Source organism: Caenorhabditis briggsae (genome assembly GCF_000004555.2).
Source record: "Caenorhabditis briggsae complete genome, chrI, whole genome shotgun sequence".
Taxonomy (NCBI): Eukaryota; Metazoa; Nematoda; class Chromadorea; order Rhabditida; family Rhabditidae; genus Caenorhabditis; species Caenorhabditis briggsae.
This window is the reverse complement of record NC_013489.2, coordinates 832,811-852,453: the sequence shown is the minus strand read 5'-3', so window position 1 is coordinate 852,453 and position 19,643 is coordinate 832,811. Positions and strand designations below refer to the sequence as shown.

Here is a 19,643-nt window from a genome sequence, read left to right as displayed (position 1 = left end):
TTTTAATTTTCTTCCTTTTCAACGGCGTTTTTTGGGAATTTCGGATTTTCAAAAATTTTTTCGCAATAGATTCGGAAAATAGATAACTTTTAACACATTTTAATGCAATAAAAATTTTTGGTNGGAGTCCCCCTTTAAGCTGAGCAATCGGCTAAAAATCTGCCTGAAAAAACCATTTTTTCCGAATTTTTAATCTTAATTTCAGTACAAAAAATTGGCTATTTTTGGGTTTTTTAAGCTGAGCAATTGGCTGAAATTCTGCCGGAAAAATGTTTCATTCCTTGCGTCCGGATGTCCATATGTGTATCCGGATGTCACTTTTCTATTTTTCCCCTCCCGAAATTTCCCACTTTTTCCAGCAATTCATCCCAACCCCAACCACTGATCGTCGACCCAAATCACATTTCCATCGTTCGCACACGTCTCCAGGAGCCTCCAACGTCAGAAACAACGTCTTCAGAAGGACCACAACGTGTCCAGTTCGTTCAACAATCCTCCTCCACGTCATTATCAGATCGTCATCAGATCTTTAAACCGAGATTCACAGCTCCACCACCGCCACCATCGCTCGTCATTCAACCACCTTCAGCCGACGACGACGACGACAATCGAGATTCAGATGAGGAGAATATAAACTACGATCAGAGTACGGAGAGCGAAGGAGACGAGTCCACAGAAGACATGCGTGCTTCGACGGCGACGACGACGACGACGTCATCTGTTGGAAGACGTGGAGAGTTGAGTCCGCAGACGTCGCGAATGCTGAAGGAGGGCTATCGGAGAATCGAGGCGAAGGAGCCGAACTTCGATGCGCAGCCTGATAAGCCGGTGCTGAGAAGGCCCGGGCAACCGTCGAGGCTGAGGTTGAATGCGAAGAATGGTGGGTTTTGGAACTGGGCTTGAAATAAGCTAAAAATAGGCCTGAAAATAAGCCCAAATTAATCTGCAAATCGGCTTAAAATAAGCTTAAAATTGGCTTTAAAAGGCCCTAACAATAGGCTTAAAATATGCTTAAACTAGGCTCTAAATATATATATACAATTTGAGAACTAGGATGGTTTAGAGCTTGGTTTAAAGCCTGAGCCTTAGATGGTCTAGAATGCTATTCTAGGAGTTAGGACGTTCTGGAACCGTACCGCCTCGAAACAGGTACATCTTGGAACAGAGACGTTTCAGAACCGTGACGTTTTAGAACCGAGACGCTTTAGAACGAGTTGGATTGAAATAAGGGCATTTTAAAATCGAAGTCTTAGATGCTCCAGAAAGTCATTCTAGACAGTAGGTCGTTTTAGAACTGTGACGTTTTAGAACCAATCCTGAGTGCGTCGGTTTAGAACCAGAACAGTGTCATTCTCGAACTGTGACACTTTGGAACCAGTTGCAAACAACATGATTAGGACGATTTAGAACCAGCGATACAACGAAAAATGACATTCTGCAACTGTGACGTTTCAGAACTTTTTCAAAAGTGTAATTCTAGAACTGCGACGTTTTAGAACTTTTCGAAAATGGACCATTCTAGATTTGTGACACTTTAGAACCAGTTGCAAACAAGATGACTAGGATCAGCGATTTAACAAAAATGCCATTCTAGAACTGTGACGTTTTAGAACTCTTCCATTTCACAACGACTCATTTTGCAGGTCGCAACTCTCGTGACGTCGAACCATCCTCGTCACAGCCACCACTTCCATCGAAGCTCACCGACGACAGCGACAGCGATGCTCCGATTCAATATCGAGACGATCCCATCTCCCTAGCCGCAGCCGCTGCTCGCCGAGCTGCCAACGTGGCACCATCCGGATCTTCATCGAATGAAGATGATGACGACGAGGAAGAAGACGTGCCGATTCAGAAGACGGGTCTAGCGTCGAAGGTAGCTCGACGGGATACGATTGCACTGAAGCTCGACGCGCCGCCATGCAAGGATGACATCAACGGACAGACGGCGGACGATCGGAAGAAGTTGATGAAGACGGCGTCGATCAAATTGGCACGGTAGGTCATTGTAGACAGTAGGTCGTTTTAGAACTGTGACGTTTTAGAACCGAAATAGTCTTGAAATATATATATATATAAATAGGCTCTAATTAGGATTGCAATAGGCGCTCAAAAGGGTTAAATTAAACTTGAAATAGGCTTAAATTAGGCTTGAAATATGCTCTAAATAGACTTAAATTAGGCTTAAAATAGCCTTAAAATAGACTCTAAATAAGCTTTAATTCGGCTCGGAATAGGCTCAAATCGGGCATGAATAAGCTTAAAATAGGCTTGGAATAGGCTCAGAAAGGCTTGAATTAGGCTTAAAATAGACTTGAATTAGGCTCCAACTAGGGTTAAATTAGGCTTTAAATAGGCTCTAATTAGGCTTAAACTAGGCTTAAAATATGGTTAAATTAGGCTTAAAATAGGCTCTAAGTAGGCTTCAATTCGGCTTAAATTAGGCTTGGATTAGGCTTAAAACATGCTATAAAAAGGCTTAAAATAGGCTTAAATTAGTCTTAAATAAGGGTTGAATTAGGCTTGAAATAGGCTCAAATTAGGCAGGATAGGCTTACAATAGGCTTAAATTTGGCTCAAAAAAACTTAAATGTGTCTTAAAATAGGCTCTAAATAGGACCTGAATAGGCGTAAATTAGGCTTAAAATAGGCTCTTAATAGGCTCTAAATAGGCTTAAATTAGGCTTGAATTAGGCTTAGAATAGGCTTACATTAGGCTTAAAATAGGCTTAAATAAGGCTTAAGTCAGACTTAAAAAAGGCTCTAAATAAGTTTGAATTAGGCTCAAATTAGGCCTAAAATAGGATTTTAAAAACCCGTTCCGGCTTCTTCTACAGTACCCCATAACCCCATTCGGCAGTATTTTCAGAAAACTAAGCGAACGTCCGACGCCCGAAGAGCTCGAAGACCGCAACATCCTCCGACGTAATCGCGGCGGTCTGACGTCGTCTGAAGCGATGGAAGAGAAACGAAAACTGCTACTCCGAAAACTGTCGTTCCGACCGACAATCGTTCAGCTCAAAGAGCAACAAATCATTCAGTTCAACGACTACGTCGAAGTCACCCAAGCCGAGGTCTACGATCGGAAGGGCGAGAAGCCGTGGACGCGGCTGACGCCGTCGGACAAGGCCATGATTCGGAAGGAGTTGAATGATTTCAAGGCGACCGAGATGGACGTGCATGAGGAGAGTCGCGTGTTTACGAGGTGAGTGTTTTTGAGAGGAGGGCCGTGGCCTAGGTTTTTCTAGGCCACTGGCAAGAGGAGTCTTGAAAAGGAAAATAGAGAAAAAATAGGTTTTTAGGTCGTGGGCTTGGTTTTTCTAGGTCACGAGAATTGAGAAATTAGGTCATGACCTAAATTTCAATTTCTAGGCCATGGCCTAGATTTTTTAAACCATCACCTTGATTTTGGGGTTTTCTAGGTCACCATTTTTGGTTTCTAGGTCATTACCTAGCTTTTTAAGTCATGACCTAGATTTACGATTTCTTGCTTTTCTAGGTCATGACCTAGATTTTCTAGGTCCCAAAAATTGAGAAATTAGGTCATGACCTAGATTTTAGATTTTTCTAGGTCATGAACTGAAATTATGATTTTTCTAGGTCACGAGAATTGAGAAATTAGGTCATGACCTAGATTTTGGATTTTCTAGGTCATGACCTAGAAAATTTGGGCCGTGAACTAAATTTAGACCTAGGTTTTTCTAGACCATGACCTAGATTTTTAGATTTTGGATTTTTCTGGGTCCCGACCTAGATTTTGTGTATTTTTAATTTTTGAACAATGATTCAGATTCCATCGATGATAAATGAGCAAGCTCCGCCCCCCCCCTAACCGATTATACAATAATTATCTTTTTTCCTTTTTTTTTCTTAATCTCTTTCTTGTTTGAATATAGTATAACTTTAAAAAACACTGTAAAAGTCTTCCTCTTTCTCCTCTAACGATTGAAAAGTATCGCAAAAATCTCCTCATTTTCTCTGTTTCTCTCTCTGGGCATAATGATTCTGAAAATGTTTCAGTTCTCCTCTATTTTTTCATCGATGTTCTCCAAAAAAAAGCATCATTTTTATAGAAATCACTTACTTCTTCATCATTTTTTTCGATTCGTTTTGTGTCTCCTCCTAGCCGGTTGTCCCTTTTTTTGTACTATATATATTTTGCTTTCGGATTATCGCTTCCTCTTTTCCCTGTAATTGATTGAAATGCAAAAAAAAATGAAATGCACAACAAATGCTGATACCGTATACACACCACAATTTAATTGAAGAGAACATTGGAATGGAACATGAGGAGGATCGGAAGGAGGAACGGGGAGATGATTTTTAAACTTTAAAGGGACACAGATGGTTATTTGGGACATTTTAAAGGGAGGACATATTAGTTGGGAAAAAAAAACAAATAAATATTCTTCTTCTTTTCGGGGCGAATAAAAAATTTCAAAGGGGGGAAATTTGAAAGAAAAATTCCAATAAAAACATATATATATATCACTATTTTTCTGAAAAAAACAGAACGGGGGATGTAACATGAGCAAATGGGACATGTGATAGCGGGGAAGGTGGAAAAATACACGATATGAAATGATACATATTTTTATGTATTTATATATATGGAACGTTTTTTTTTGACACTATGGTCGGGCGGGGTGATTGCTCATCTTAAAATCCTGGGGGTTGGGATTACTGTAGGTCGATTTTTTCAAAAAATCGGGTAATTTTTGGCTATTTTGCGAGATAAAAATGGCGAAAAACCAGATTTTTTGGAATTTTTCAGTGTAAAAAGTGCTGGAATTCGGGAAAATCTTCAAAATTTTTCACTTTTTGAAATTGAATTTTTCTTCGATTTTTCCAGATAATCGAGAAAAAATAGACAAAAAACATTTTTTTTTCAATTTTGGCGCCATTTTTGATCCCAAGGTTTCGACTCAAAAACTCTGATATTTCTGATTAAAAAATTCTGAGAATCGCGAAAATTTCAATTTAACAAAAATTACAAAATTTGAGCAACAGTAACCCAGAGCGCATGGATTTTTGGAGCATTTTCCGCTGCCAGACCATAGTTATTATCATTTAGAAGACTCGGGCAGACACATAGCTTCTCTTGGACTCGGATTTTTTCAGATTTTCAGCCAATTCAGAAGCCAAAATTCCCAAAAATTCCAAATTCCAAAGAAACCACTCGGGGGAGACTTTAAAAAATACATAATTTTCTCTGGATATTCTCTTTTTAAATACTCTAATAATTACAAGAGTTTCATCAACATTGGCATCACTTCCATCTGACTCTCGATTTCCGCTCGAATCTCCTCTGCCGATTGACCGAGCCGCCGATGAAGATCGTCAATGTTTCGTTGATGCCAATCCCAGCAGCGATCGAAGAGCGTACGGCATTGTTCGGGTTTCAGAGCGGTTTTTATCGATTCGAGCGCTCGCTCTATCACGCCGACGACGTCCATTTTCCAGCGGAACAGAAGCTGAAACGATTTTTGGATTTAATTTCTAGAAATCGAAGTTTTCAATTATAAATTTTAGAATTTTTAGTGAAAATAGCGTTCTGTAATTTTTTGTGTAAAACTTTTACCTTGAAGAATACCGTACTACCTGTATTAGAAGGGCCCCTGTTATAGAAGAGCCCTGAGGTACTCTGTAAGAAACACATGGGTCGGCCCTTCAAATACAGGTTCTAACGTATTTTCTGGAACTTTCAGAAGCAGAGATGTGCAATGGAATTTTTGGAATGAAATTTTTCAAAACTTCGGAATTCCGGAATAATTTGAATTTTCAAAAATCTAGATGTTTTCAGATTTTCAGACACTTTCGGTACCAACGGTAAGTTGCGAAACCTTGAAAGCCCGGAAATTTCTGAAATCTTCTAGAAGATTCTGGAATTTGTTTCCCATTTCTGACACTTTTCTTTAGAAGTTTTCCAAGAATTTTCAGTTTTCGCAGAACTTTCTAGACCATTCATTTCGATTTTTGGAAATTCTGAATATCGGGATTCCGTGAAATTCCAGAGAGGGACGACTTCAAGCGTTTTTGATTCGAATTTTTCCTTTTTTTCTGATCATAGCTCCTCTCTTAAAGATCTTTAAAATCTCGAATTTTCACTCAAAAATACCATAGTTGCAGATGGCGGTCCGGCTGGTAACCTGTCCCTAGAACCAGATTTTCAGACGGTTTTGGTACCAAATGATAGATCTCGACAGGGCCCATCACTTCTATATCATTCAAGGCGGATTCCAGTCCGATAACATGTCGAAAAATGTGCTTGAATGACAAGAAATCTGCTTTTTATCAAGCTGGTCGAAAATTGTCATTCAAACGCATTTTTCGACATGTTACCGGAATGGAATTAGGCTTAAATGATATAGGCGTGATATGCCCTGTCGAGATCTATCATTTGGTACCAAAACCGTCTGAAAATCTGGTTCTAGAGACAAGTTATCAGCCGGCCCGCCATCTGCAACTATGGTATTTTTAAGTGAAAAGTCGAGATTTTTAAGGTCTTAAAGAGAGGAGCTATGATCAGAAAAAAAAGGAAAAATTCGAACCAAAAACGCTTGAAGTCGTCCATCTCTAGAATTTCTCGGAATTCGGATATTCAGAATTTTCCGAAAATCGAAATGAATGGTCCAGAAAGTTCTGCGAAAACTGAAAATTCTTAGACAACCTCCTAGAAAAGTGTCAGAAATAGGAAACAAATTCCAGAATCTTCCCAGAAGCTTTCAGAAGATTCAGGGCAGATTTTTCAAGGTTTCGCAACTTGTTAAAATTCGCAGATTTTCAGGGTTCCTAAGCACAAAATATGGAATTTTGAGCGAAAAAAAAAACAATAAAGACATCAGGATTTACTGAAATTTTCAGAAAATTACCATTTTCATAGTGCAAATCATATCGCCCGCCTCGTCCTCGTGATTCCTATTCAATCGCGCCACAACTCCAATCGGAACGAGCTCCGGCTCGAGCACATGCAGCGCGACGAACGTATTCATGGACCACGGATTAGGATATGCTGAAAATTTCGAAATTCGACTTTGAATCGGTCGAAAAATCCAAAAAAACTCACTTGTAATCTCTTCCATCAAGTTGAAAATGGTGTTCTTGGTCCATGGAAGTGTGTTGTTCAACTTTTTACACTGCAAAAGAGCGAACATGGCTCTGGCGAGCGGGTTCAACTCTAGGGCGTCGTCAAAGTCGACAACTGAGATTTGAGATAGGCGGTGCCAATGGATCACTTCTGCAAAAATATTTAATTTACGCTTCTGGACGATTTTCTGAGTCAAAAAAATAGCCTAATGTTCAAATGAAAATTTAAAAATATGCTCAAAATTTGTTGTCCCAAATGACCCAAAAACGCTGATTTTTTCGTAAAAATGACCCTAAAAATCGAATTTTCCCAGTTTTTGTCAGGTCAAAAATCATCATTTCACATTTCACTGTGAATTTTCAGTGACTGGGTCGAAAATGGTCAAAATTTCACATAAAAATCAAACAATATGCTCAAATTTAGTTGTTTACCTTTTTTTCAATCAAAACTGAACCGTAAATTCGAATTTTTTAGCTTCAAATTGCAAGTTTTAGAGCTCGAAAAAAATTAGAGTGCCAAAAACCTTTAGAAAATGCTTAAAATTCGAACTTTCAACCTTTTTCAGGTCAAAAATCATTTTTGACTCTGAATTTTCAGGTTTTCAGCTCAAAAATAGAATTTTTGGCTATAAATTTCCAGTTCAATTAGCTCAAAACATGCCTACCTTCGCCTTCATAAATCGTAGTGGGCGAGAATAGAAGATAGATCAACGAGGTGGGTACGACACCATGTGCTTCCTTGAACTTTCTCAAAACACTGCTCAAAAAGAACTTGTTGAGTCCGACGGCCGGATCGGTGACCCCGTTGTTCAGAAACAGTGTCAACACTCGTTTCCGAAGCTCCATCTCGTAAAACCAGATATGAGCATTCTCAGTGTTCTCCAAATCTCTCTCGACGTCCGATCTCGATACAACGCCATTCAACTCGTGTACTAGACTGCCAACGATTGAGAATACGAGGGTAACGATGTCGTCGATCTCCTCCATTACGATTTCCTCGTCTGGGCGAAGAGCAAACTGGAATTAGTCATTTTTTGAAAGGAAAGGCGGCGGTCCGGTACCGCATGAACGATTTTTCCGATTCCTGCTATTGAAGAGTCTGCTTCGTAGGCCATTGTGAGAAACATGCGGAGACAGTCGAGTCGGACGCTCCATTTCTCGTTGATTGTCAGATATTTGGTCAATGTTCCTGGAAAAATTAAGGTTTTAGTGATGAGAAATCGTAAATTCTTGTTATGATTTCCTGATTTTATGAGCATTTTACTAGAATTTTTCAAAAATATTTCACAGAAAATAAGAAAATGTTCCACAAGCTCACAATGCCAAAAGTTGCCTAGAAAAATCGGCCAAAAACCAAAAACACAGTTTTTTGTGCAATTTTTGCTGATTTTGACAACGCTTTCACTTCAAAACTCAGAAAATCATTGCAAATCCAAAATTCTTGAAAAATCTTCCAAGATTCTTGAAAAATGGTCCAAAATTCATTAAAATGGATTCAAAGTCATTAAAAACAGTCCAAAATTCATGAAAAATGGTCCAAAATTCATGAAAAATAGTTCAATTTTCATGAAAAATGGTCCCAAATTCATGAAAAATAGTCCAAAATTCATGGAAAATGGTCCAAATTCATGAAAATGATTCAAAAATTCATTAACATGAATCCAAAGTCATTTAAAATCGAAGTCTAGGGCGAGTTTGGCTGAAATTTTAGCTAAAATAGCTAAAAACCACTGTTTTAGATAGAAAAATGTAGTTTTTGAAGATTTTCAGCAGGAAATAGACTTATTTTTGCAGATTTTCTTTTTTTTTAAGGGTATTTTCAATGAAAAAGAGAAAACTAACCCATCGAAAAGTACAAATCATTCGAGCCCAGCTTCTCGTTGCTAAACGAATCCATCGTATTCTCCACGTCTTTCGTGAGCCGCAAATTGAACGAACCGCTTCTCACATACGCCGAAATTGTTCGTTTCCAAACGGTAGACGTCATCGACATTCGGCCCAGAAGGGTGTACGGTGTGCGGCTGAGAATTTGATAGATCACATCGTTGGGCAGTTGTCCGAAACTTCCGAATGGCTGTTCCAGCTCACGGGAGAGACGTGTGGGCAGCTGGACGATGGGTCCTGAAAATTGAAATTTTGGGCTCTGAAACATGCATTTTCAATAATTTTGGACCAGTTTCGATTGATTTTTGACTATTAGTCGTGAATTTTAGATTATTTTTGATGCAAATTTCATGAAAAATGCCTGAAATTCAATGAAAATGGTCCGATAATCATGAAAAATAGCCCGAAATTCATGAAAAATGTTTCGAAATTTCCGGAAAAATAGCTCGAAATTCATGAAAATAGCTCGAAAATCAAGAAAAATGGTCTAAAAATTCCATTTTTCATAAATTTTGGGTTATTTTTCATGAATTTTGGACCATTTTCAATGCAGTTCAAAGTACGAATTGGACATTTTTCGATATAAAACACAAAACTAACTGAAAATTGTTTTTTTCTGTAAGTGTTAAAGCTTTGAACATTTTTTTCATCAAGATTGGTCCGAAACTCATTGAAAATTATCTTAAATATTACAAAAATGGTCCAAAATCTACGAAAATGGTCTAAAATTCAACAAAAATGGTCAAAAAATTATGAAACATGGTCTCAAATTAATGAAAAATGGTTTCAAAATCATGAAAAATTCTCACAATTCATGAAAAATAGTCATAAAATTAAGAAAAATCGCCTAGAATTCCTCAAAATGATCCAAAAATCATAAGAGAAGGTCCAAAAATTCCGGAAAAAAAACTCAAAATTCATGACAAATGATCTAAATATTATGAAAAATTCTCCCAATTCATGAAAAATGATCCAAAAATTATGAAAAATTGATTTTAAGCAATCTCCCCCAAATTTCTCAATTTCAAAACCACAAACTTTGCTCAATATGACTCTGCCGCGGCAAATCAATTCCAGCTGGAGACCTGAACGGCGGTCCGTGAGACTGCTGTGTCCGCTGCCGTTTGTGACCTTTGTTGGCTTCTGATGGAGAGTCTGAATTATAAAAATTATAGATTTTGGCTTTTTTTCAGGGTTTTTTACTTCTTTTCCTCAAGGGAACAACACTTTTCGCGCTGTTGTATGGAATTGGGACGTCTCGTTGGGAGCTCCGCAGATTGTACCTTCTCGGCGTTGCTTGGTTCATTTTTGGAGTCTGGAAAAATGCTTTTTTGTGATTTTTTAGCTAAATTTCAAGCTTTTAGAGTCAGAAACCGCAAAAAAAACCCTTGAAACTTTGTTTTTCAATGAATTTTAAGCCAAAAAACACTGGAAGTTTTGAATTTCCGGCCGAAAAATCTTCTTTTTTTTCCGCGAAAAATCAATAGAACCCATTTTTCTATTGATTTTTGACATAATTTGAATTTTTTAATTGGATTTTAAGCATAGAATATCCCGAATTTTTCGGTTTTTTCGGCGAAAAAAACTGAATTTTTCGAATTTTCCTCCCCAAATTTAGGCCAAAAAACCATTTTTTTTTTGCGAATTTTTAGGTATTTTTTGAGAAAAAATCGAATTTGTCTTCAAATTTTCGATTTTTTCAGCTATTCAAAACAACAAAAATCGATTTTAAAATTTGAAAAACGACCAACTTTTGGGCGGTAATTTAAAAATTCTCTGCAGTCGCCGAAACTCCGCCCCTACAGTAGCCCTGGCGATCGTGTCGAGACCCACCGCGGAAATTGCATGCGCCTTTAATTTTTCTTTGATTTCTTTTCGATTTTTTCGCGATTTTTCGTCGATTTTCGAAGATTTTGAGCAGATTTTTTCGCAAAAAATTGTGAAAAAAAATTTTTTTTAGATTTAAAACGAAATTTTTCATATTTTTCGCAGTTTTGTCATTGCTTTTCAGGTTCCCCAGGAATTTTCAAAAAAAATTTTTTTTTTGGTTTTTTGTCGATTTTCGCATGTTTCAAAGCGATTTTTTCACTGAAAATTGTTTCAGAATTAATTTTTTTTTTGAATGAAAAACATATTTTTCCCATATTTTTAGCAGGTTTTTCCCCTTGTTTTTCAGGTTAATTCAGCGACAGGTCTCCAAGAATTTCAAGGATTTTTTTTTCGATTTTTTATACATTTTTGCTGTTCAAATGAAGCTTTTTTTTTTTCAAATTTCCCTCTCTTTTGCTTGCCTGGCCGCGGCCGCCGCCCGCCTGTCTCTCGCTCTTCCACCCGCCTTCCCATGTCTTTTTTCGTTTAATACCAATAAAAAAGCCTAAATAACCAATTTTCCACTCATTTTTCACTCAAAAAACCGCGATTTTTCAGGATGGACTGTGATATCGCCTCATATCACGTCTCCTCGTTCGACTTTCTCGTCACCGACGGCTGTCAGCTCGCCGCCCAAGCGATTCCAGCCGAGAAGTTTCGTTTGAAAAATGGAGACAATGTCACAATGAAGTTCACATCCGCCCAACTGCATAAGCCGACGCTGGACAGTGGTGTAAGCTTTGGAAATTTGAGAAAAATGAGAATTTTGAAGGGAAAAATCCATTTTTTCAGGCCAAATTGACCAGCGACACCCTTCCATTGTACCCAGCCGAGTGCCGACAGCGTGGAATGACGTATGCTGGAAATCTGAAAGTCAACATTGATGTCCATGTCAATGAGACGCGTTTGGATATCATTGAGACCATTCTCGGCAAGGTAGGAGACTGAAATGGCATTAAAAAGATAGTTTTTGGTCCTTAAAAGATTAAAAATTGAGAATTTGAGCCAGAAGCCATGATTTTCATACTGAAAAACTCAATTGTCTTGTATAACGAGTTTTCAGGCTCAAATGCTCTTCAGAATTTCAGAATTAACGATTCTGGGTTAAAAAAGCTTGGTTTCCAATCTAAACTCGACCTTAAAACATCAATTTCGGGTCATGCCGAGTCAAAATGACCTAAAAACCGAAATTTTGAACTCAAAATTAGTCCAAAAAGACTCTAATTTGCCCAAAAATCGAGTTTTCGACTCATAGTTGGTCTCAAAAAGCTAACTTTCTGCCCAAAATGTCCCGAAAAAAAAAAAATTTTCACTTTCAATTTGGTAAAAAACACAGATCTTTTGGTAAAAATGACTCCGAAAACCTCAAATTTGGTCAAAAAGCGCTGATATTTTGGTAAAAATGACTCTGAAAATCGAATTTTGAACTCAAATTCAGCCTGAAAATGCTATTTTTCTGCCTAAAATGATTCCGAAAATCGAGTTTTCGACTCATATTCGGTCTAAAAAACGTCAAAATTCATAGAAAAAGTTGGCCGTAAAATCCAATTTTCGACTATCTTTCTGACTAAAATGATCTGAAAAAATAAGATTTTCAACTCAAATTTAGTCTAAAAACGCTGTTTTTCTGCTCAAAATGACCCCAAAAATCGAAGTTTCCAGTCAATTTTAGTCAGAAAACATTTATTTTATAGTCAAAATGACCCCAAAAACTGAAATTTAGTTTGCACATTTAGTCTGAAAAGACGCTAATTTCCTGATCAAAATCACCGGAAATTTTCAAATTTCCCACTGAAAATTTATCCTAAAATCTCAGTTTTCCAGAAGAAAATTACACAAAAAATTGTTTTTTTATGCGAAAAAAACTCGTTCTTAGCCAATTTTTAAAATTAAAAAAACAATTTTTTGTGTAATTATCTCCTTTAAAACTGAGATTTTACGATACATTTTCAGTGAAAAATTCGAAAATTTCCAGTGATTTTGATCAGGAAAATCAGCGTTTTGAGCGTTTTTGGACAAAATTTGCAATCAAAATTTTGGTTTTTAGGGTCATTTGGGTCAAAAAGTCAGCGGTTTCGACTAAAATCGAGTTGAAACATTTGATTTTTGGGTCATTTTGTGCTGAAAAAAGTGTTTTTAGCTCAAATTTGAGTTCCAAAAGCCCCTATTCCAGGTCCCGATTATGCTCCGTTCCGAAGGCTGTCATCTCCGTGGAATGTCCCGTAAACAACTGGTCGCAGCCGGCGAGGAACCCATCGAAAAAGGCGGCTATTTCATCGTCAACGGCTCGGAAAAAGTGATCAGATTGCTCATTGCAAATCGTCGAAACTTTCCAATCGCAATCATTCGAAAAACGTTCAAAGAGAAGGGAAAACTATTCTCAGAGTTTGGAGTGATGATGAGAAGTGTGAAGGAGAATCATACGGCTGTCATGATGACAATGCACTATTTGGATACGGGAACGATGCAGTTGGCACTGCAATTCAGACGAGAAATCTTCTATATCCCAATGATGTACATTGTGAAGGCGTTGACGAATAAGAATGACGCAGTGATAAGTGCAGAATTCAAGAAAGGACGTCCCAAAGATCAATTCTTCGCCTCCTGCATCCTCAACATGCTTGCTCAATGTCAAGAGGAAGGGATTCTGGACCAGGAATCTGCCATAACAGCAATCGGATCCCGTTTCCGAGTAGCTGTCTCGGATAGAGTGGGTCCTTGGGAGAAGGACATCGACGCCGGCCGCTTCATCCTCAAAGAATGCGTGCTGATTCATCTGGAGGACGACGAGGAGAAGTTCTACACGCTGGCCTATATGGCTCAGAAGCTCATCGCGCTTGTGAAAGGAGAATGCGCTCCGGAGACGCCCGACAATCCGCAATTCCAGGAGGCATCAGTGTCTGGACACATTCTGCTGTTGATTTTGAGAGAGAGGATGGAGAATATTCTGGGCATGGTGAGGAGGAAGATTGAGTTTATGAGTGCTAGGCAGGATTTTCGATTGACATCGTGAGTTTTTTTTTCAATTTTCGAGGTAAAAATGCCCCTAAAAATCGCATTTTCAGCTATAAAAACCCCCTTTTGACTCATGAAATTGAAAAAAAATTGACTGAAAATGTATTTTTAACTCAAAAACTTGCATTTTGCATCAAAAACCTTGGTATTCAACCACCGTAAAACCTGCAATAGAAGGGCCCCCTACTTTTCAAGGGAGGGGGGGGGGGCATAATTAATCTCAAACTTGACAGTGTGGAGGGCCCTTCTATTACAGGTTTTACAGTAGTTTTAGTCAGAATAGCTATATTTTTTTTGCTCTAAAAACACAATTTGTATATTAAAATGGCCAAAATGAGCCTAAAATTCACTGAAAATAGTGCTGAAATTGGGTTGAAATCTGTCTAGAAAGTTTAAAATTAGCCGAAAATGATTGAAAACTGACGGAAAATGGCTAAAAATCGCTGTAAAAATTGCTTAAAAACCTGCATTTTGCATCAAAAACCTTTCAGTCAAAATAACCATACACGCTCGAAAATGATCCAAAGGCCCCAAAAAATGGGTGAAAATCGTCATAAAATCTACACTGTCAAGTTTGAGCTCAATTATCTTTGTTCCTATAAGAGCTATCAAAAAGTAGTCAACTGATAAAGTATTGCTGATAATATGATGCACAATTGATCAGTTGACAAATTTGTCATGTCTTTATCAAGCACCGAGATAAATTGGCTCAAAGTTGAAAATTAGGGAGCCCTTCTATTACAGGTTTTGCACGGTAAACAAGCCAAAATAGTCAAAAAAAATCCCATTTGCAGAGCCCAGATCCTCAAAGCCCTTGGCAATCACAACGGCGGAGAGATCACCCGTGGAATGGCCTACTTCCTGGCCACCGGAAACCTCGTCACTCGTGTCGGCCTCGCTCTTCAACAGGAATCTGGATTCTCAGTGATCGCCGAGCGAATCAATCAACTTCGCTTCGTCTCTCACTTCCGAGCCATTCACAGAGGCGCCTTCTTCATGGAGATGCGTACAACCGACGTTCGAAAACTCCGTCCCGAAGCGTGGGGCTTCATTTGCCCGGTGCACACTCCCGACGGCGCGCCGTGCGGTCTTCTGAATCACGTGACGGCGTCGTGTGAAATCGTGACCCATTTAACGGATAATTCGAATGTGACATCGATGCTGGCGGAATTGGGAATGTATACACAGAAGACGGTGTCGATGGCACCGTCTGGCGAGGAGTTGTATCCGGTTCTGATGGATGGAAAATTCATTGGCTACGTGCCGATTGCTAAGGCAGCGTCGATCGAACGATATTTGAGATGTGCCAAGGTGGCGAAGGACGCCAGAATTCCGTATACAGCTGAGGTGCGTTCTGGATTTTGAGAGAGAAAATAGACCTTAATCTTACGAAAATCCACCAAAAATGCCTATTTTTAGCATGTAAATCCTAGTTTTAGGCTTAAATTGAGCCTAGATCGTCAAAAAATCGAGATAAAACGATAAAAAGTACCTTTAAACACACGATTTTTCATCCGAAATTCCCGGTCAAAATCGACTTAAAATAGCTGAAAAACGCCGGATTTTTTCGACAACGTCCGGCCCAAAAATTGCAATTTTCAACCAATTTTTTCGGTCCTAAATCACCAATTTTCAGTCAAAATTCCCATCTAAAATTCAAGAAAAAACAACTTTTTTTTCAGTGAAAATCGTGATTTTCGTAACAAAAACGGCGAAAATCTTGATTTTTCAGCCGAAAAACGATTTTCCGAGCATTTTTTGACCCGAATTTACTATGGAAATTGGCTAGAAATCTTCGACTTCCCTTTGGAAATTCGAATTTCCAGGTAGCAATACCTGGAAAATGCGGATTTTCAGGCAAAATTAGCGCCAAAAACTACAATTTTCAGCCAAAACTGCTGATAATTCGATATTTTCAGCGGTTTTTAGAGCAATTTTAGACTTTCATTGGCCAAATTTTCTCAAAAAAAAAACCTTTTTTGACACATTTGGAACTGTTTATTTTGCAACCGGAAGTTTTGAAAATGACTGAAAAATCAAGATTTTCGATAATTTTACAGGGATTTAGGGTTGAAAATCCCGACTTTTCACTTAAAAAGACGACTTTTTGGCTGTAAATTGACCCGAATTCGGTGTAAGAAGCAAAAGTTTGTAGGTAGGCCGGTTCTGAAACGTCCAGTTACGAAATGACTAGTTCTAGACCTTCCTAATGCGAAATTACTGGTTCTAGAGCGTCCGGTTGCGAAATAGTCAGTTCTGAAACGTCCGGTTACGAAATGACCACTTCTAGCCTTTCCAGTTGCGAAATTACTGGTTCTAGAACGTCCGGTTGCGAAATAATCAGTTCTGAAACGTCCAGTTTTGATGTGACCAGTTCTAATAATTCCTAAATCAGCACGAACAGCCCCGAGCCTTCTGAACTGTCTAACTATTCCAGATCGCTCTCGTCCGCCGCTCCACCGACATCAAGAACATCCAAACCCAATACCCGGGAATCTACATTCTCAGTGACCCGGGCCGTCTGATTCGTCCCGTTCGAAATTTGGCACTGGACTCTGTTGAACACATTGGAACATTCGAACAAGTCTATCTATCGGTGGTGTTGGATCCAGAAGAGGCGGAGCCCGGTGTCACGATGCACCAAGAGCTCCACCCGTCGTGTTTGTTCTCTTTTGCCGGAAATTTGATTCCGTTCCCGGATCATAATCAATCGCCACGGTAGGTTTTTGGCTAGAAAATTGTTAACTTAAGGTAAGGTCTAAAATGTCTGAAAATGTGAAATTCTCACCGGACAAACGTCAATTATGTGCCAAAAAAGCCAAATTTGAGCATTTTTGGGTCACAATTTGACTCTGAAATCACGATTTTTTAGCCTAGAAAGATCAGATTTAAGGTCCAAAAACCACAGTTTTTGAGCTAAAAAACGAAAAAAATCTCACCTTTTGGTGTCATTCTATTAGAGGTTTCGCCAGTTTTTTTGACAAAAATCCTCCAAGTTTGACCTAAAACAGTCTACGGATTTAGTGTTAAATTGCTAAAAATGACTGAAAATCACCGAAAATCAACGTTTCAGGCCATTTGTTGAGCTGAAAACGCTCCAAAAATCACATTATTAGGAGCCCTTCTAATAGAGGTTTCGCCAGTTTCAGCTTTGGATCACAATTTAATAGCTAAAAATATCAGATTTTCCGCTTTAAAAACCACTCTTTTGAGCTTAAAATCTAGGTTTTTGGCCCAAAATTATCATAGAATTGTCAAATTTTGACGAGTTTTATTCACAAAGTTTTCAAGTTTTTACGCTTCAAAAATAACGAAATTTGAAAATTTTAGCTCAAAATTTGACTCCAAAATCGCGTTTTTGATAGCCAAAAAAAGAGATTTTGGGCTTAAAAAACCGCCATTTTTGAGCTAAAAATCTCGATTTTTGACCCTGAATTATCTTTAAAACCGTTGAATTTTGACCATTTTTAATTCACAAATTTGTCCGCGAAATCACGATTTTTAGACTCAAAAAGCCCCAATTTTTGAGCTGGAAACCCATCAAAAATCACCGAAATTTCGTTCGAAAAGCTCATCAATAGGGCCCTTTTATTACAGGTTTTTTAGTTTCAGCTAGAAAAATCTCGGATTTTGAACCTTGGAATCTTGGAATTCTGACCGTTTTTCATCCTCAAAGTTTTCAAGTTTTTACGCTTCAAAAATTACGAAATTTGAAAATTTTAGCTTAAAATTTGACTTCAAAATCACGATTTTTAGCTAGAAAAATCAGATTTTTAGCCTAAAAAACTGTCATTTTTGAGCTGAAAATCTGGATTTTTGACCCAAAATTATCCTAGAATCCTCAAAATTCCGACCATTTTTGATCGACGGTTTTTGCAATTTTTACGCTCAAAAATCTCGTTTTTTAGCTAGAAAAATCAGATTTTTTCCCTCAAAAACTGTCATTTTTAAGCTGAAAATCTAGATTTTTGACTGAAATTTTCAAATTTTACGCTTCGAAAATCCCAAAATTCGATTGATCCATTTTGCAGTAACGTCTACCAATGTCAAATGGGTAAACAAACCATGGGCACCGCCGTGCACGCCTGGCACACCCGCGCCGACAACAAAATGTACCGTCTGCAGTTCCCACAACAGCCAATGCTAAAGCTGGAAGCCTACGAGAAGTACCAAATGGATGAGTACCCGCTAGGAACGAATGCGTGCGTGGCAGTGATCTCCTACACTGGATACGATATGGAAGACGCGATGACAATCAACAAGGCCTCTTATCAGCGAGGTTTCGCGCACGGAACAGTGATCAAAGTGGAGAGAATCGAACTGGTGACCGAGCGAGAGAAGAAGACCATTTTCCATAAGAATCCGAGAGAAGAGATTAAGACAGTTGGACCAGATGGACTGCCAATCCCTGGAAGACGTTACTTCATGGACGAAGTCTACTATGTGACGTTTAATATGGAGACTGGGGACTTTAGAACCCATAAATTCCATTATGCAGAGCCGGCGTACTGTGGAATGGTGAGAATTGTGGAGAATTCTGAGGCGCCTGGAGGAGGAGCTCAGCACGCGTTGATTCAATGGAGAATCGAGAGAAACCCAATTATCGGAGACAAATTCGCGTCGCGACACGGACAAAAGGGAATCAACTCGTTCCTATGGCCCACCGAATCGCTTCCGTTCTCGGAGACCGGCATGGTACCGGATATCATTTTCAATCCTCACGGTTTCCCGTCTCGGATGACAATTGGAATGATGATCGAGAGTATGGCTGGAAAGTGTGCAGCGACGCATGGAGAGAATTATGATGCGTCGCCTTTCGTGTTCAAGTTAGTTCTATTGGAAAATGGGGACGGCGGGGAGGGAGTGAAATTGGATTTTTCTCAAAATTTTAGTCCGAAAATTGCATTTTTAGCTTTGAAAATACCTCAAAAATCGGAATTCTGAGCTCAAAAAATCACTGAAAGCACGGTGAATTTTCCGGAACGCTCTTTTCATTTTTGGTCGCTATTTCGCTGTGTAGCGACTCAGTAATTCATTTTTCAGCATGCGTGTCGATACTCAGCTCGCTTAACTACAGTATTCGCGTTAGAGCGCATTTACTTTAGAAAATTCACCATCCTAAAAAAAATTCACCGTGTGAAAACGGCAAATTCTGAGATTTGAATGACTGAAAATAGCTGAAAAAGTCGCTTTATGAGCTAGAATTTACGAAAAAAGGGAATCTGAAAATGGAGTTTCGGCTGAAATTATTGGAAAATATAAAAAAAAATGAACGAAAAGTCTTCAAAACTGTTTGAAATGACAATTTTTCCAAAAAAAAAAAATAAATAAATAAAGGAATAGCTAAACAACACATTAAAATGTCTGAAATTAATTTGAAATTCGCTGAAAATAACCGAAATTCTGAATGAATTCGTTCGAAATTGACTGAAAAAAAAGGATTTTTCAAAAACTGACATTTCGAAAAAATGGGGAAAATTGCAGCATTTTTAGCGTTAAAATGCCTGAAAAACTGAGTTCTAAAAAGGAGAATGGCTGAGAGAACAATCGAAACTTAAAGGGGGACTCCGACCAAAAATTTTTATTGCATTAAAATGTGTTAAAAGTTATCTATTTTTCAAATATTATTGCGAAAAAATTCAAAGAAAATCTGAAATCTGCGAAAAACGGCGTTGAAAAGGAAGAAAATTCAAAAAAAGGTGCCGCCGGGGGACGAGGATTTTCAGTGAGAAACCTAGGCCACGGCACCTGACAGCCTTTTTTTCAAGTCGCCGACAGTGGTTTTTTAC

The 19,643-nt window shown here is 38.4% G+C and overlaps 3 protein-coding genes across 3 annotated transcripts in view; 2 read left to right on the top strand and 1 right to left on the bottom strand.

The window, feature by feature from the left end:
• The window catches only part of CBG19471, a gene marked incomplete at both ends in the record, with an annotated part of 8,103 nt that extends 4,697 nt beyond the window's left edge, over nt 1-3,406 (top strand). Inside the window, 4 exons of the mRNA XM_002646443.1 lie at nt 360-880; nt 1,644-1,998; nt 2,870-3,205; nt 3,373-3,406. Of these exons, the coding sequence (XP_002646489.1) occupies nt 360-880; nt 1,644-1,998; nt 2,870-3,205; nt 3,373-3,406 (1,246 nt within the window). The remainder of the gene's footprint in view (nt 1-359; nt 881-1,643; nt 1,999-2,869; nt 3,206-3,372) is intronic.
• A 1,837-nt stretch (nt 3,407-5,243) lies between these two features.
• Nucleotides 5,244-10,276, bottom strand: Cbr-prom-1 (the record flags this gene model as incomplete). The annotated part of the gene is made up of 8 exons (XM_002646442.1): nt 5,244-5,474; nt 6,873-7,012; nt 7,067-7,237; nt 7,752-8,103; nt 8,148-8,275; nt 8,929-9,207; nt 10,009-10,125; nt 10,174-10,276. 8 exons carry the CDS (start codon nt 10,274-10,276, stop codon nt 5,244-5,246), a joined length of 1,521 nt encoding a protein of 506 aa, XP_002646488.1.
• A 1,122-nt stretch (nt 10,277-11,398) lies between these two features.
• CBG19469 overlaps nt 11,399-19,643 on the top strand; it is a gene marked incomplete at both ends in the record, with an annotated part of 10,982 nt that continues 2,737 nt past the window's right edge. The window contains 6 exons of the mRNA XM_045236161.1: nt 11,399-11,572; nt 11,632-11,775; nt 13,013-13,848; nt 14,649-15,201; nt 16,292-16,572; nt 17,886-18,756. Of these exons, the coding sequence (XP_045096784.1) occupies nt 11,399-11,572; nt 11,632-11,775; nt 13,013-13,848; nt 14,649-15,201; nt 16,292-16,572; nt 17,886-18,756 (2,859 nt within the window). The remainder of the gene's footprint in view (nt 11,573-11,631; nt 11,776-13,012; nt 13,849-14,648; nt 15,202-16,291; nt 16,573-17,885; nt 18,757-19,643) is intronic.